This window comes from Aethalodelphis obliquidens, unplaced genomic scaffold, assembly GCF_003676395.1.
Source record: "Aethalodelphis obliquidens isolate GAN/ISIS:26980383/991018 unplaced genomic scaffold, ASM367639v1 scaffold5, whole genome shotgun sequence".
Lineage (NCBI taxonomy): Eukaryota > Metazoa > Chordata > Mammalia > Artiodactyla > Delphinidae > Aethalodelphis > Aethalodelphis obliquidens.
This window is the reverse complement of record NW_020837949.1, coordinates 40,962,554-40,980,178: the sequence shown is the minus strand read 5'-3', so window position 1 is coordinate 40,980,178 and position 17,625 is coordinate 40,962,554. Positions and strand designations below refer to the sequence as shown.

Below are 17,625 nucleotides of genomic sequence, written 5' to 3'. Positions count from 1 at the left end.
CCCTGACTTCAGACTATACTACAAAGCTACAGTAATCAAGACAGTATGGTACTGGCACAAAAACAGAAATATAGATCAATGGAACAAGATAGAAAGCCCAGAGATAAACCCATGTACACGTGGTCACCTTATTTTTGATAAAGGAGGCAAGAATATACAATGGAGAAAAGACAGCCTCTTCAATAAGTGGTGCTGGGAAAACTGGACAGCTACATTTAAAAGAATGAAATTAGAACACTCCCTAACACCATACACAAAAATAAACTCATAAAGGATTAGAGACCTAAATGTAAGACCGGACACTATAAAACTCTTAGAGGAAAACATAGGAAGAACACTCTTTGACATAAATCACAGCAAGACCTTTTTTGATCCATCTCCTAGAGTAATGGAAATAAAAACAAAAATAAACACATGGGACCTAATGAAACTTAAAAGCTTTTGCACAGCGAAGGAAACTACAAACAACACGAAAAGACAACCCTCTGAATGGGAGAAAATATTTGCGAACGAATCAATGGACAAAGGATTAATCTCCAAAATATATAAACAACTCATGCAGCTTAATATTAAAAAAACAAACAACCCAATCCAAAAAATGGGCAGAAGCCCTAAACAGACATTTCTCCAAAGAAGACAGACAGATGGCCAAGAAGCACATGAAAACCTGCTCAAGATCACTAATTATTACAGAAATGCAAATCAAAACTACAATGAGGTATCACCTCACACCAGTTAGAATGGGCATCATCAGAAAATCTACAAACAACAGATGCTGGAGAGACTGTGGAGAAAAGGGAACCCTCTAGCACTGTTGCTGGGAATATAAATTGATACAGCCACTATGGAGAACATTATGGAGGTTCCTTTAAAAACTTAACATAGAATTATCATATGATCCAGCAATCCCACTACTGGGCGTATACTCAGAGAAAACTATAATTCAAAAAGACACATGCACCCCATTGTTCACTGCAGCACTATTTACAATAGCCAGGGCATGGAAGCAACGTAAATGCACATCGACAGACGAATGGATAAAGAAGATGTGGTACATATATACAATGGAATATTACTCAGCCATAAAAAGGAACGAAATTGGGTCATTTGTTGAGAGGTGGATGGATCTAGAGACTGTCATACAGAGTGAAGGAAGTCAGAAAGAGAAAAATAAATATCATATATTAACGCATTTATGTGGAAGCTAGAAAAATGGTACAGATGAACCGGTTTGCAGGGTAGAAATTGAGACACAGATGTAGAGAACAAACGTATGGACACCAAGGGGGGAAAGCAGAGGGGTGGTGGTGGTGGTGGTGTGATGAATTGGGCGATTGGGATTGACATGTATACACTGATGTGTATAAAATTGATGACTAGTAAGAACCTGCTGCATAAAAAAAATAAAATTCAAGAATTAGATAAATAAATAAAAAGAAAAAGAAACGAAATTGAGTTATTTGTAGTGAGGTGAATGGACCTAGAGCCTGTCACACAGAGTGAAGTAAGTCAGAAAGAGAAAAACAAATATCGTATGCTAACACATGTATATGGAATAAAAAAAATGGTTCTGAAGAACCTAGGGGCAGGACAGGAATAAAGATGCAGAGGTAGAGAATGGACTTGAGGACACAAGCGGGGGGAAAGGCAACCTGGAGAGAAGTGAGAGAGTAGTATATATATACTACCAAATGTAAAATAGATAGCTACTGGGAAGCAGCTGCATTCCACAGGGAGATCCGCTCAGTGCTTTGTGACCACCTAAAGAGGCGGGATAGGGAGGGTGGGAGTCAGGCTCAAGAGGGAGGTATTATGGGGATGTATGTATACATACAGCAGATTCACTTTGTTATACAGCAGAAACTAACAACACTGTAAAGCAATTATACTCCATCCAATAAGATGTAAAAAATACATAAATAGTATTACAAAGTAAAAAAAAAAAAAGGGACCTAATGAAACTCAAAAGCTTTTGCACAGGAGAGGAAATCATAAACAAAAGGAAAGACAACCCACACAATGGGAGAAAATACTGGCAAATGATGCGTCCGACAAGGGATTAATCTCCAAAATTTACAAACAGCTCATGAACCTCAATATCAAAAAAAGCAAACAACCCAATCAAAAAATGGGCAGAAGACCGAGACAGATATTTCTCCAAAGACAGACAGATGGCCACAAGGCACATGGAGAGATGCTCAACTTTGCTAATCATTAGATAAATGCAAATCAAAACTACAATGAGGTATCACCTCACACCAGTCAGAATGGCCATCATCAAAAATGTACAAACATGGGATCCAGAACTCGACTTCCTGTATATCTAAAATAAAAGAGCTGAATAGAACCTGAAAAAAAAAATCTACAAACAATAAATGCTGAAGAGGGTGCTGAGTTGAAAGAGAACCCTCCTAGACTGTAGGTGGGAACGTAAATTGGTACAGCCACTATGGAGAACAATACGGAAGTTCCTTAAAAAAATGAAAAACAGAGCTACCATATGATCCAGCAATGCCACTCCTGGGCACATATCTGGCAAAAACCATGGTTTGAAAGGATACATGCACCCCAATGTTCATTGCCACACTGCTTACAGTAACCAAGACATGGAAGCAACCTAAATGTCCATCAACAGAAAAGTGGATAAAGAAGATGTGGTAAATATGTCCAATGGAATATTCATCCATTAAAAAGAATGAAATAATGCCACTGGCAGCAACATGAATGGACCTGGAGATTATCGTACTTAGTGAAGTCAGTCAGACAGAGAAAGACAAATATATTGTGATATTGCTATATGGGGAATCAAGAAAATGATACAAATAAAGTTATTTCCAAAACAGAAACAGATTCACAGACTTAGAGTACAAACTTATGGTTAACAAAGGGGAATGGTAGGGGGCAGGGTTAAACTAGCAGTTTGGGACTGACATATATACACGACAATAATGAAAGTAAATAACCAACAAGGACCTACTGTATAGCAAAGGGAACTATGGTCAAATTCTGTAATAACTAAATAGGTAAAGAACTTTAAAAAGGATAAATGTATACGTATAACTGAAACACTTCACTGTACACCTGAAACTAACAACATTGCTAATCAACTATAGTCCAATATAAAATATTAAAAAATTTTTTTAAAAAACAAAAAAGAAGTCAGTATGATGAGAAACAAAAAATACAGTGTTCAAGATCTCTCCCTATTAAAAGTGGCTAAAGGGACATTGCCACCAAAACTAATGCATGAACCCTTACTGGACCTAGATTTTTTTTTTTTTTTAACACCTATAAAGACATTTTTGGAACAGTTGGGGAAATTTAAACACCATATATGGGGTAGTTGATATTGCTGAATTACCACTCACTTTCTTAAGTGTGATAATGATACTGTTTTAAGTAGAAGAGAATGTTTTTAGTCTTAGGAGATGCATGCTCAAGTTTTTAAGGGATGAAATGCCAAGTGTACAACTTGCTTTTAAAAAGTCACAGAGAATAGCATCAAGAAAGTGAGAAGACTACAGAGTAGTAGAAAATATTTGTAAATGATTATCTGATAAGAGATTTTTATCTAGAATACACAAAAAACCCTTACACCTCAATAATAAAAAGCAAACCAATTAAAAATGGGTAAATGATCTGAACAGACGGTTCTCCAAAGAAAATACATAAATAGCCAATAATCACATGAAAAGATACTCAACATCACTAGTCACCAGGAAAATTCAAATCTAAACCACAGTGAGTTAACCACTTCACACCCACTAGGAATGGTTATAATATTAATTTAAAAAATGAAAATAGTAGGTGTTGGTGAGGATTTGGAGAAATAGAAATCATCATACACTGCAGTGGGAATGTAAAATGGTGCATTCACTTTGGAAACGGTGGCAGTTCCTCAAAAGGTTGAGCACAGAGTTATCATATAACCCCAAAATTCCACTCCTAAGCATATACTCAAGAGAATTACCAGCATAAACTTATGAATGAAGGCTCATAATAGCATTATTCATAATAGCCAAAAAGTGGAAACAACCCAAATGCCCATTAACTGGTGAAAGGATAAATAAAAGGTGTCATATCCATGCACTGGATTATTATTCAGTAATAAAAAGGATTGATATACTGATACATGCTACAATATGAACAAACTTTAAAAATATTATAAGTAAAAATAAATAAATATTATGCTAAGTAAAAGAAGCCAGCCACAAAGGATCGTATATTATATGATTTCATTTATATGAAATGTTAAAAACAGGCAAAACTAATAAAAGCAGATTAATGGTTATTTATCACTAGGAGCAATAGGGAGAGAGAGTAGGTAATGACTGCTAATGGGTACAAATTTCTTTTTGGGTGATGACACGTTCCGGAATTAGATTAGTGGTGTTGGCTGCGCAACTCCACAAATATTATAAAAATCACTGAACTGTACATTTTAAATGGGTGAATTATATGTCATGTGAATTATACATCTCAATAAAGCTGTTTTTAAAGTCAGAGAGGAAGAGAGAAAGCAAAAATGGCAAAATATTAACAATTGGTGAATCCAGAGGAAGGGTATAGAAGTGTTAATTCCTTCATTATTTCCCTATTTCTGTAGGTTTGAAAATTTTCAAAACAAGATGGGAAAAATAATGCTAACAAAATGTGGTTTGCAAAAACTAGAACTGACCTCAAGTAACAAAGGTTTAATTTTTTATAGTTGAGTGGATTCTCTGATGGGAAGATTAGGATATATCCAAAATCAATAGACGATTACCCAGTCCTGCAGCCAGTGAGCCAGGCACGGAGCCGCCCACTTGCACTGTGCCCACCGCAGCCGAACCCGGCTCCTGCAGGAGCCAAATGGAGAGAGGGGATCGTGAGCCCCAGCCAGAGTGAGTGTGCATGGCCGCCGCTGAGTCGGCACCTGGAGGACATGGAGAAATGGATGGAAGATAAGATCAAAGCGAGACTTAGGCTTAAAAGCAGGTTGCTTGCTGCTTGAGGGCCAAATGCAAGTTTGAACTCTGTTATCAGAAGACACAAGGGACTCCTTTCTTAAGCCTGTAAATAAGCCCTGCCCTTGGTGCCTAAGGAAGGGGTTAGTGAAAGTCAGCCTGAGGGTCAACTAACTGCTGAACAATCATCAACAGGAAGACACTGGAACTCATCAAAAAAGATACCCCACATCCAAAGACAAAGGAGAAGCCACAATGAGACAGTACGAGGGGTGCAATCACAATAAAATCAAATCCCATTAACTGCTGAGTGGGTGACTTACAAACTGGAGAACACTTATACCACAGAAGTCCACCCACTGGAGTGAAGGTTCTGAGCCCCACGTCAGGCTTCCCAACCTGGGGGTCCGGCAACGGGAAGAGAAACTCCTAGAGAATCACTTTGAAGGCTAGCGGGATTTGATTGCAGGACTTCGACAGGACTTGGGGAAACAAAGACTCCACTCTTGGAGGGCACACACAAAGTAGGGTGCACATCAGGACCCAGGGGAAGGAGCAGTGACCCCAAAAGAGACTGATCCAGACCTACGTGCTAGTGTTGGAGGGTCTCCTGCAGAGGCGGGGAGTGGCTTTGTCTCACCGTGAGGACAAGGACACTGGCAGCAGAAGTTCTGGGAAGTACTCCTTGACGTGAGCCCTCCCAGAGTCTGCCATTAGCCCCACCAAAGAGCCTCAGGCCAAACAACCAACAGGGAGGGAACCCAGCCCCCTATCAGCAGACAAGCAGATTAAAGTTTTACTGAGCTCTGCCTACCAGAACAACAGCCAGCTCTACCCACCACAGTCCCTCCCAACAGGAAACTTGCTCAAGCCTCTTAGATAGCCTCATCCACCAAGAAGGCAGACAGCAGAAGCAACAACTACAATCCTGCAGCCTGTGGAACAAAAAACACATTCACAGAAAGATATACAAGATGAAAATGCAGAGGGCTATGTACCAGATGAAGGAACAAGATAAAACCGCAGAAAAACAACTAAATGAAGTGGAGATAGACAACCTTCCAGAAAAAGTATTGAGAATAATGATAGTGAAGATGATTCAGGACCTCGGAAAAAGAATGGAGGCAAAGATCGAGATGATGCAAGAAACGTTTAACAAAGACCTAGAAGAATTAAAGAACAAACACCTAGACGAATTAAAGAACAAACAAACAGAGATGAACAATACAGTAACTGAAATGAAAAATACACTAGAAGGAATCAATAGCAGAATAACTGAGGCAGAAGAACGGATAAGTGACCTGGAAGACAGAATGGTGGAATTCACTGCTGTGGAAGAGAATAAAGAAAAAAGAATGAAAAGAAATGAAGACAGCCTAAGAGACCTCTGGGACAACATTAAATGCAACAACATTCACATTATAGGGTCCCAGAAGGAGGAGAGAGAAAGGACCTGAGGAAATATTTGAAGAGATTATAGTCAAAAACTTCCTTAATATGGGAAAGGACATAGCTACCTAAACCCAGGAAGTGCAGACAGTCCCATACAGGATAAACCAAAGGAGAAACACACCGAGACACATAGTAATCAAATTGGAAAAAATTAAAGACAAACAAAAATTACTGAAAGCATCAAGGGAAAAAAGACAAATAACATACAAGGGAACTCCCATAAGGTTAACAGCTGATTTCTCAGCAGAAACTCTACAAACCAGAAGGGAGTGGCACGATATATTTAAAGTGATGAAAGGGAAGAACCTACAACCAAGGTTACTCTAACCGGCAAGGATCTCATTCAGATTCGATGGAGAAATCAAAAGCTTTACAGACAAGCAAAAGCTAAGAGAATTCAGCACCACCAAACCAGCTCTACAACAAATGCTAAAGGAACTTCTCTAAGTGGGAAACACAAAAGAAGTAAAGAACCTACAATAACAAACACAAAACAATTAAGAAAATGGTAATAGGAACATACATATCGATAATTACCTTAAATGTGAATCGATTAAATGCTCCAACCAAAAGACGCAAGCTCGCTGAATGGATACAAAAACAATTCCCATTTATATGCTGTCTCCAAGAGACCCACTTCATACCTAGGGACACATACAGGCTTAAAGTGAGGGGATGGAAAAAGATATTCCCTGCAAATGGAAATCAAAACAAAGCTGGAGTAGCAATACTCATACCAGATAAAATAGACTTTAAAATAAAGAATGTTACAAGAGACAAGGAAGGACACTATATAATGATCAAGGGATCAATCCAAGAAGAAGCTATAACAATTATAAACATATATGCACCCAACACAGGAGCACCTCAATACATAAGGCAACTGCTAACAGTTATAGAAGAGGAAATTGACAGTAACACAATAATAGGGGGGGACTTTAACACCTCACTTACACCAGTGGACAAATCATCCAAACAGAAAATTAATAAGGAAACACAAGCTTTAAATGACACAACAGACTAGATAGATTTAATTGATTTTTATAGGACATTCCATCCAAAAACAGCAGATTACACATTCTTCTCAAGTGCGCACAGAACATCGTCCAGGATAGATCACATCTTGGGTCACAAATCAAGCCTCAGTAAATTTAAGAAAACTGAAATCATATAAAGTATCTTTTCTGACCACAATGCTATGAGATTAGAAATCAATTATAGGGAAAAAAACATAAACAACACAAAAACATGGAGGCTAAACAATACGTTACTAAATAACCAAGAGATTACTGAAGAAATCTAAGAGGAAATCAAAAAGTACCTAGAGACAAATGACAATGAAAACACGACGATCCAAAACCTATGGGATACAGCAAAAGCAGTTGTAAGAGGGAAGTTTATAGCAATACAAGCCTACCTCAAGAAACAAGAAAAGTCTCAAATAAACAATCTAACCTTACACCTAAAGGAACTGGAGAAAGAAGAACAAACAAAACCCAAAGTTAGTAGAAGGAAAGAAATCATAACGATCAGAGCAGAAATATATGAAATAGAAACAAAGAAAACAATAGCAAAGATCAATAAAACTAAAAGCTGCTTCTTTGAGAAGATAAACAAAATTGATAAACCATTAGTCAGGCTCATCAAGAAAAAAAGGAAGAGGACTCAAATCAATAGATTTAGAAGTGAAAAAGAAGAAGTAACAACTGACACTGCAGAAATACAAAGGATCTTGAGAGATTACTACAAGCAACTCTATGCCAATAAAATGGACACCCTGGAAGAAATGGACAAATCCTTAGAAAAGCACAACCTTCCGAGACTGAACCAGGAAGAAACAGAAAATATAAACAGACCAGTCACAAGCACTGAAATTGAGACTGTGATTAAAAATCTTCCAACAAACAAAAACCCAGGACCAGATGCTTCACAGGCGAATTCTATCAAACATTTAGAGAAGAGCTAACACCTGTCCTTTTCAAACTCTTCCAAAATATAGCAGAGGAACACTCCCAAACTTATTCTATGAGGCCACCATCACCCTGATACCAAAACCAGACAAAGATGTCACAAAGAAAGAAAACTACAGACCAATATCACTGATGAACACAGATGCAAAAATCCTCAACAAAATACTAGCAAACAAAACCCAACAACACATTAAAAGGATCATACACCACGATCAAGTGGAATTTACGCCAGGGATGCAAGGATTCTTCAATATACGCAAAATCAATGTGATACACCATATTAACAAATTGAAGAATAAAAACCATATGATCATCTCAATAGATGCAGAAAAAGGTTTTGACAAAATTCAACATCCATTTATAAAAACTCTCCAGAAGGTGGGCAGAGAGGGAACCTACCTCAATCAAAATAAAGGCCATATATGACCAACCCACAGCCAACATCATTCTCAATGGTGAAAAACTGAAAGCATTTCCTCTAAGATCAGGAACAAGACAAGGATGTCCACTCTCACCACTAGTATTCAACGCAGTTTTGGAAGTCCTAGCCACGGCAATCAGAGAAGAAAAAGAAATAAAAGGAATACAAATTGGAAAAGAAGAAGTAAAGCTGTCACTGTTTGCAGATGACATGATACTATACATAGAGAATCCTAAAGATACCACCAGAAAACTACTAGAGCTAATCAATGAATCTGGTAAAGTTGCAGGATACAAAATTAATGCACAGAAATCTCTTGCATTCCTATACACTATGATGAAAAATCTGAAAGAGAAATTAAGAAAACACTCCTGTTTACCACCGCAACAAAAAGAATAAAATTCCTAGGAATAAACCTACCTAAGGAGACAAAAGACCCGTATGCAGAAAACTGTAAGACATTGATGAAAGGAACTAAAGATGATACAAACAGATGGAGAGATATATCATACTCTTGGATTGGAGAATCAACATTATGAAAATGACTATACTACCCAAAACAATCTACAGATTCAATTAAATCCCTATCAGACTACCAATGGCATTTTTCACAGAACTAGAACAAAAAATTTCATAATTTGTATGGAAACACAAAAGACCCCAAATAGCCAAAGCAATCTTGAGAAAGAAAAATGGAGCTGGAGGAATCAGGCTCCCAGACTTCAGACTATACTACAAAGCTACAGTAATCAAGACAGTGTGGTACTGGCACAAAAACAGAAATATAGATTAATAGAATAGCATAGAAAGCCCAGAGATAAACACACACACATATGGTCAACTAATCTATGACAAAGGAGGCAAGGATACACAATGGAGAAAAGACAGTCTCTTCAATAAGTGGTGCTGGGAAAACTGGACAGCTACATGTAAAAGAATGAAATCAGAACACTCTCTAACACCATACACAAAAATAAACTCATAATGGATTAGAGACCTAAATGTAAGACCGGACACTATAAAACTCTTAGAGGAAAACATAGGAAGAACACTCTTTGACATAAATCACAGCAAGATCTTTTTTGAGCCACCTCCTAGGGTAATGGAAATCAAAACAAAAATAAACAAATTGGACCTAATGAAACTTCAAAGCAGTTGCACAGCAAAGGAAACCATAAGCAAGATAAAAAGACAACCCTCACAATGGGAGAAAATATTTGCAAATGAAGCAACTGACAAAGGATTAATCTCCAAAGTTTACAAGCAGCTCATGCAGCTCAATATTAAGAAAACAAACAACCCAATCCAAAAATGGGCGGAAGACCTAAATAGACATTTCTCCTAAGAAGACATTCAGATGGCAAAGAAGCACATCAAAAGCTGGTCAAGATCACTAATTATTAGAGAAAATGCAAATCAAAACTACAATGAGGTATCACCTCACACCAGTTAGAATGGGCATCATCAGAAAATCTACAAACAACATATGCTGGAGAGGGTGTGGGGAAAAGGGAACCCTCTTGCACTGTTGGTGGGAATGTAAATTGATACAGCCACTATGGAGAACAGTATGGAAGTTCCTTAAAAAACTAAAAATAGAATTACCATATGACCCACCAATCACACTCCTGGGCATATACCCACAGAAAACTATAATTCAAAGACACTTGTACCCCAATGTTCATTGCAGCACTATTTACAATAGCCAGGTCATGGAAGCAACCTAAATGCCCATGAACAGACAAATGGATAAAGAAAATGTGGTACATATACAGAATGGAATATTACTCAGCCATAAAAAGGTATGAAATTGGGTCATTTGTAGAGACATGGATCAATCTAGAGACTGTCATACAGAGTGAAGTAAGAAAGAGAAAAACAAATATTGTATATTAACGCATATATGTGGAACTTAGAAAAATGGTAGAAACGAACCGGTCTGCAGGGCAGAAATTGAGAGACAGATGTAGGGAACAAACGTATGGACACCAAGGAGGGAAAGCGGCACAAGGGTGGTGGTGGTGGTGTGATGAATTGGGAGATTGGGATTGACATATATACATTAATATGTATAAAATGGATAACTAGTGAGAACCTGCTCTTTTAGGAAATAAAATTCTGCTGTTTTATAAAATAAAATTCAAAAAAAAAGACAATTACCCAATAAATCATAAAATCTACTGTCAAGGGACACACACCTGGTTGAGAGGTATCAGTCCATCCCCTCTTGGCTCGTACACAATAATCCCATCTTGTATTGGGGTCCTTGACAAACTTTCCAATGTCTTTGAATAATGCACAAAAAGACATGTGGCTGGCTCGATAAACAGTGTAGTAGAGGAGGGCAGCCCTCCATAAAAAGGGGTCTTTTCTAAACAGGACACTGTGAATACTTGCCAGTCCTTCCTCTGTGGGATTGTTTGGCTTTAGGTCATGTTTTTTACGGCCAGTCCAACTGTTCCATGGCTGCTGAAGGTTGTTAATACCTCGAAAATAATGTGTGCCTATGGAGAAGAAAAGGCACATGAAAAGTAAGAAATGCCATTCTTATTTTAATTCTTCTCCCAAAAAAGATTCTACCAACAGTTCTAAAACGAAATTGATGTGTACCTACAAATCAAAAGAAAGTAGAAAATGATCTGACACTAATGCCCTTTGCTTTGAAGGAGTACACAGCCTTCAGAAGGATTACATGTCTCATTAGAAGAGGTATAACTTTTACAGCAATTTATTTTCTTTTTAAGAGTCGAATTATAGACTTGATATTTGAAAAGAATCTTAGAGATCACTTAATTCAATTCCCTCAGTTGAAGATGGGGGAACTGAAATCCAGAGGAGTTAAATGACTCTCCAAGCTTAATACAGCTATACGGTACCCTAAAAAATCTAATTTGAAATGAGACATTAATATCTTAGCTTTAGTTCAAGTGACACCTAACAATTTCATTACTTTTTGCCAAATATTACTAAGAAAAAATGCATTATAAACAAACAAGTCCTTGAAGTAATTTCTGCTACTACAACTGAGTAAATGGAGAAGGGTTGCCCCCTACCTATTTCATGCCTCAGCATTCCTTCCAGCCAATGCTCACGTGCGGTGCAAACATTGATGGTCAGTGTTGGACATCCATTTACTACTGTCATGGAAGCTCGGGAAAGCAGGTCCTCAGTGAGGTGAACTACAATCTAAAGAGCAAGAGTTAAAATATATATATATAAAAGACAAAACGTAGAAGGCAGGGGGTGAAAGTTTTCACAGAAAACAATGGACCCATAAATTAACACCTTTTTCTTTTGTTTACACCATCTTGAATCTCCCCGAAACCAAGAAGATGAAATGCAGACCCTTGGAATTTTGAGCCTTTGGGAACTCAAGAACCTTTACTGGATTGAAAGAAAAGTAGACAGCTGTGCAGAGGAAGACACAGAGAACTGAAATTGTGCCTCTGCAGTGCTCTCAAATATAGTCCCCTGGGCTGGAATAATGCAAAGGAAGGTACAGGAGCCAGAGTCCTGGTCACTGCTGGGCCAAAGCTTATTTTGAGAATGAACACTAGGAACTGGACATTAATAAGAGAAGTCACTGTGCCAAATCTCTTCATTAATAATTTTCATAAGCCAATTCACGTAATCCTACAAGCTATACAAAAATGGTAGTAAGAAAAATGGAAAAACAGAAAAAAACTGAACATTAACAATTCAATGCAATAAAAACTTAGACTTATATTTAGTAAGAAATCTGGGTGACTTATTTAATGAGTAAAATAGTGTTGGGAAAACAAAACCTGCAGAAAAAACAAACACGTGGCAGTGACTGAGAGTTAAAATGCTCAAATTGTCATGCTTACTCATGATTCATACCTCACCCATGCAGCCTTCTTTCATCATGTATTTCCTAACATGACTCCAGATTCGAGTTTTAGATAGCAGGCTACCACCGGTGGCCTGTTCAAATTTTTCATAGCTTCCATACTTTTGTAAAGTCAGTTCCATAATATTGATGGACTGTAAAAGAAACAGAGATAATGAAAGTAAACAGCCTTCTATTACTTCGACATGAGTAATGACCTAGTTATATTCTTATTTATCATGACCTGTTCTGTGCTTACCGATTTCCAAATCAAATTGCAGCTACGGTTAACATATTTTTCTAATCCTAAACAGCTTTCACTCATTTTCATATATTTTTACAAACACCTGTGTACATACTTATTTCTTAACACGGGATGAAGGCTCAAGCACTACACAACTGTCAACATCTAACAGGCTGAGAAGCTAAGGCAGAGTTCTCAGTTTCTCTTGGCTTCTCTAAGACCATCTGGTGGTTTTCTGGTGGTTTTTCAGGAGAACTCAGAAGGTATGTCTCCAGACTAATTACTAGAATATAATTACCATTTGGATAAAGAAAAAAATTCCCAATTTTTAAGCACACACAGAAGAATCAACCATTCTTTTGTGATGATCCTATAGAACCTGATGTTTTCCTGGGCTACTACTCCTTGGCAGAAACACATAATCTCAACATTACTAAAAACACTTTTATCTTTCATTCTTGGCAGGGTACTATCTAACTTTTCATTCTTCATAAATTTTCATATCAAAAGAATATGAAAGTTGAGATCTTTTTCTCTAAGCACAAATATACAAAAAGGAAGACTAAAAAAACTGGTAACAAATCACAGATCATCAGTATCTATGGGAAAGCCACAAAAAAATGAAAACATAAGGAAGGAAAATGCTATTCAAAGGTCTTTTGGGAGAAAGCTAGAAAATTCAAATGTATCTTATATGAATGGTGACAGAAGCTAGAAAATTCAGATACCTGATATTATATTAAGCCTATGCTTTCTATCTGTTGTCAGACTAGTAAAGAGATTAAAAGTACAAGCTCTAGAGTCAGACTACCTGAGCTGACATCCTGGCTCTGCCACCTTCTGGTTGTGTGGCTCTGGGCAAGTCATTAAACTTGTTACCAAGCCTCCTCATTAGTAAATGGGGATAACAACAATAATGTCTACGGCATGGTTTTGTTGAGAAAATTTAGCTAAACTTTGTAAAGCACAGTGTCAGACATAAGTAGTCAATACATGTCAAGTATTACATCATCATCATCAGTATGTTACCATTCTTTATAAATACCACTGTAGATGACATGCCCAACACAAAAACTACAGTAAAACTCATGTGCTACAAGTTATAAGTAAATATATATATCCCCACAGGAAAAATATATATTACTAATAAACTAGGAGTGAATCATAAAGTTATCATAACAAGAAATGGCTTCAACAAGTTTGCCTGGCTTGCATTCCCAAAGTTGCTATTAAAAGCCTTGATATTCAAAATGTGGTTGAAAAGCCGGCAGCATTGGCACTGGCATTGTTCTGGAAGCTGGCTTCAAATTTGGAATTTTGCCTGCCTCCAAGCTACATGCATACTGAATCAGAATCTGCATTTTAACAAGATTCCAGGTGATTCACCTGCACAGTAGAAAGCCAGAAGGATCTCAGAGAATGGGAACACAGCAAATACCCCAGAGGCTAATTTATTTATATGACAACTAGGATAATTAAAAGAACAAGTTAGCACATAATTAAAAGCCCATTTAGCAGATTAGCTAAGGTATTTGCATACACCAGTCTAATGGTCACTAGTCGTCAATATATCAGAGTTAGACGAATCTGAGAAATTTTGCCTTAATTCCATAAGAGACAGAAGTGGTACCTTCTATACTGAACTTATAATTAGACCTAAAAAAAGTTAAAGAAATTTTTTATTATAACTTGTGCGTATAGGTTTTTAAAAGTATGTACTTAACTTAGGATAAAACTAGCTTTTCTAGCATATGCTTACTCAGTAGGAAAATGTGGTTATCTGGTTACTATTTATTATAACAGTCTAGAGACTTTAGAAAAACTTAAATACAGGTGACCCTTGTTATCATCAATAAATGGTACTTAGTAGAAGGCTATTAAGTATTCACACTCATAATAAGTATTTGTTCATATTCATAACAGGGAACAAAGATTTGATTGAAAATTTACCCTGAAAAAGTACAAGATTAAAAAAAATTACCTTGGCAGTTTAACAACACTGAGGCAACCTTTATACTTATCAACTAATTATTAAATAATCAAAGAATGAATAAAAATAGTGGGAGTTTTTTTTGGAGGGGATGTAATTTTTCTGTCAAAATGATATGCAATAGCACATCATTTTCCATTGCATGACTTACATGGCACCATCATGGCAGCAATCCTTCATGAGAGCTACGTGGATGTTCCCAAAAGCTTATCTTAATATGTCATGTACAGTCATTCTTCACTGAAGTACCCATCCTGTTGTCATCTCTAGATATTTTTCTTTATTAGTTTTTCAACTGGTCCAACCTAGACAAATTTGTCAGTGACCACACAGATCTCCAGTATCCTTCACTGACTTCCCAATCCATCTGCATTAAATAGACCCCAGCACAGAGAGAGAGACAGTGGTTGGATAGGTGAACAAATTCAAGTTTTAAGAGAGAAGTCAGGAATGTTCAGTGGTTACTTCATCAGTGAACATTTTTGTGTTACAACAATTTCTGCTTCCTTATGCAACCTCTTGCAGGCCACGAAAATTTTTACAAGTATGATCTCAATTTGGGGGGAAAAAAGGCAATAAGCAATTTTAAAAAGGCACAAGGAAGCCTGGAAGGATATACCCAAAGGCTACATGATATCATGCTCATGTTTGAGAAGGGATAATGTGTTGCACTGATGTTTAATTATTTGCACTATACAGAAGTTTTCAAAATGGTTTACAATATGCAAAGGAAAAAGTCAGTTTTTCCAGCTTCACTGAGGTATGATTGACAAATAAAAATTGTATATATTTAGGTTCTACAATCAGGTGTTTAGGGTGTACAATGCGATGACTTAATATGGGTAAACACTATGAAATGATTACTGCAATCAAGTTAATTTACAAATCCATCACCTCATATAGTTACATTTCTTTAATGTGGTGGGAACATCTAAGATCTTAGCAAACTTCAAGTATACAACATACTATTATTACCTATAATCATCACGCTATATATTAGATACCCAGAACTTATTCAGTTTATAACTGAAAGTTGGTACCCTTTGACCCACATCTCCTTACAAGTTTTTGTTTGTTTTTTTACAGGAAAAAAGAGTCCACCCTCTCCCCCTAGAGCTCAGAGAATCAATATCTGTATCACTTTAAGAATCAAGCTTTCACACACCTCCGCATGGTTAACACTTTTAAGAGGCAATAAATTTTACGTCAGATCGCTCTTCTCCATTAATATCATCATTTAAGTTAATCAGAAAACTACATCTCCCAATATTACTTGGTGGGAGATTCAAACAAGCAGCAGCTGGATAATTTTTTTTTTTTTGCGGTATGCGGGCCTCTCTGTGGCCCGCTGCTGTGGCCTCTCCCGTTGCGGAGCACAGGCTCCGGACGCGCAGGCTCAACGGCCATGGCTCACGGACCCAGCTGCTCCGTGGCATGTGGGATCCTCCCTGACCGAGGCACGAACCCGTGTCCTCTGCATCGGCAGGCGGACTCTCAACCACTGCGCCACCAGGGAAGCCCGCAGCTTGATAATTTTACTCTAATCATCACTTTTTTTTTTTTTTTGGCTGTGCCTTGCAGCTTGCGGGATCCTAGTTCCCTGACCAGGGCTTGAAGCCGGGCCCTTGGCAGTGAAAGCCCAGAGGCCCAACAACTGACCTCCAGGGAATTCCCCAATCATCACTTTCAATTTGCCATCCAGCATATCCCTTTCTTATCTTCAAATAAACCTTAACCAATTTAACTTCCAAAAACGTTCAAGTATTAAAAGAAAAAAAGAAGTCCATTTCAAGTTAACTTAACCCAATTTAAAACATAAATCACATATCCAGTTAAAGCTCTTTCCCCTCCCCTAGGCAGAGCCTGGCCTGAGGCCTAAAGAACCTTCACTGGGAAAACAAGGCATAATCAGTGATTTGATTCCTTCTCATCTCTCCCCTATTTTCACAGCCTCTCTTTCCCTTCAGTATATTGACAGCTGGGAGGAAGGAACGAACAATTCCCATATAACTGGTTCAGCTGTGGTCCTCCTCCTTTGACTCTAATGCTGGGGCAGGCCTATTATTAGCAGGTGCCTCCACTGCACAGCTTACTGACTAGCCTCCTTCCCACAGAATCTATGCAAGAAGCTCCCCTGGAGTGGACAACTACCAAAACTATTTCTATGAAATTTAAAAGCACAAGAGGAATAACCTAAAGATTTAACTTAATCTAATTAGTGTATACCCATTGCATGAAATGAAATATATGCAGTCAGTTAAAATAATGCTGACAAAAAAGAAACGCTGACAGCTTTTAACAGCATGAAAAAATATAGACATGTAAACAAAAGTATGCTAACTCAACCATCAACATTAGGCATGGAACAAGGAAAACACACTAAAATGTATTTTCCTTTTTTTTTTTCTTGAAGTATCATTGATTTACAATGTTGTGTCAGTTTCTGGTATACAGCAAAGTGATTCAGTTACACATACATATCTATTTTTTTTCAGATTCTTTTCCCTTACATGTTATTACAAAATATTAAGTATAGTTCCCTGTGCTATACAGTATGTCCTTGTTAGTTATCTATTTTATACACAGCAGGGAAAACGCACTAAAATGTTAAAAGTCGTGACCTAGAGGTGGTGGAATTATAATAATTATTCTCTTCTCCATGCTCTTCTAAGTTTCTGCACTAAACACATATTTCTTTTACAACTGGAAAATATAAAACTGTCTAAGTACCCTCTACTTTGGAATCTCCAGG

General features: G+C 37.4%; 1 protein-coding gene across 8 annotated transcripts in view; it reads right to left on the bottom strand.

Moving 5' to 3' along the window:
* Positions 1-17,625, bottom strand: part of MATCAP2 (microtubule associated tyrosine carboxypeptidase 2) — a 73,593-nt gene that overhangs the window by 30,122 nt on the left and 25,846 nt on the right. For 7 of the 8 annotated variants that reach the window (XR_003431931.1, XM_027102186.1, XM_027102185.1 and 4 more), the window contains 3 exons: positions 12,651-12,794; positions 11,843-11,975; positions 10,988-11,293 (listed from right to left, as the gene is read on the bottom strand). Coding sequence is in view for 7 of the 8 variants with exons in the window: in XM_027102186.1 (XP_026957987.1) it covers positions 10,988-11,293; positions 11,843-11,975; positions 12,651-12,794 (583 nt within the window). In the remaining variant the exon portion in view is untranslated. The remainder of the gene's footprint in view (positions 1-10,987; positions 11,294-11,842; positions 11,976-12,650; positions 12,795-17,625) is intronic. The other variant, XM_027102187.1, reaches the window with a different exon arrangement.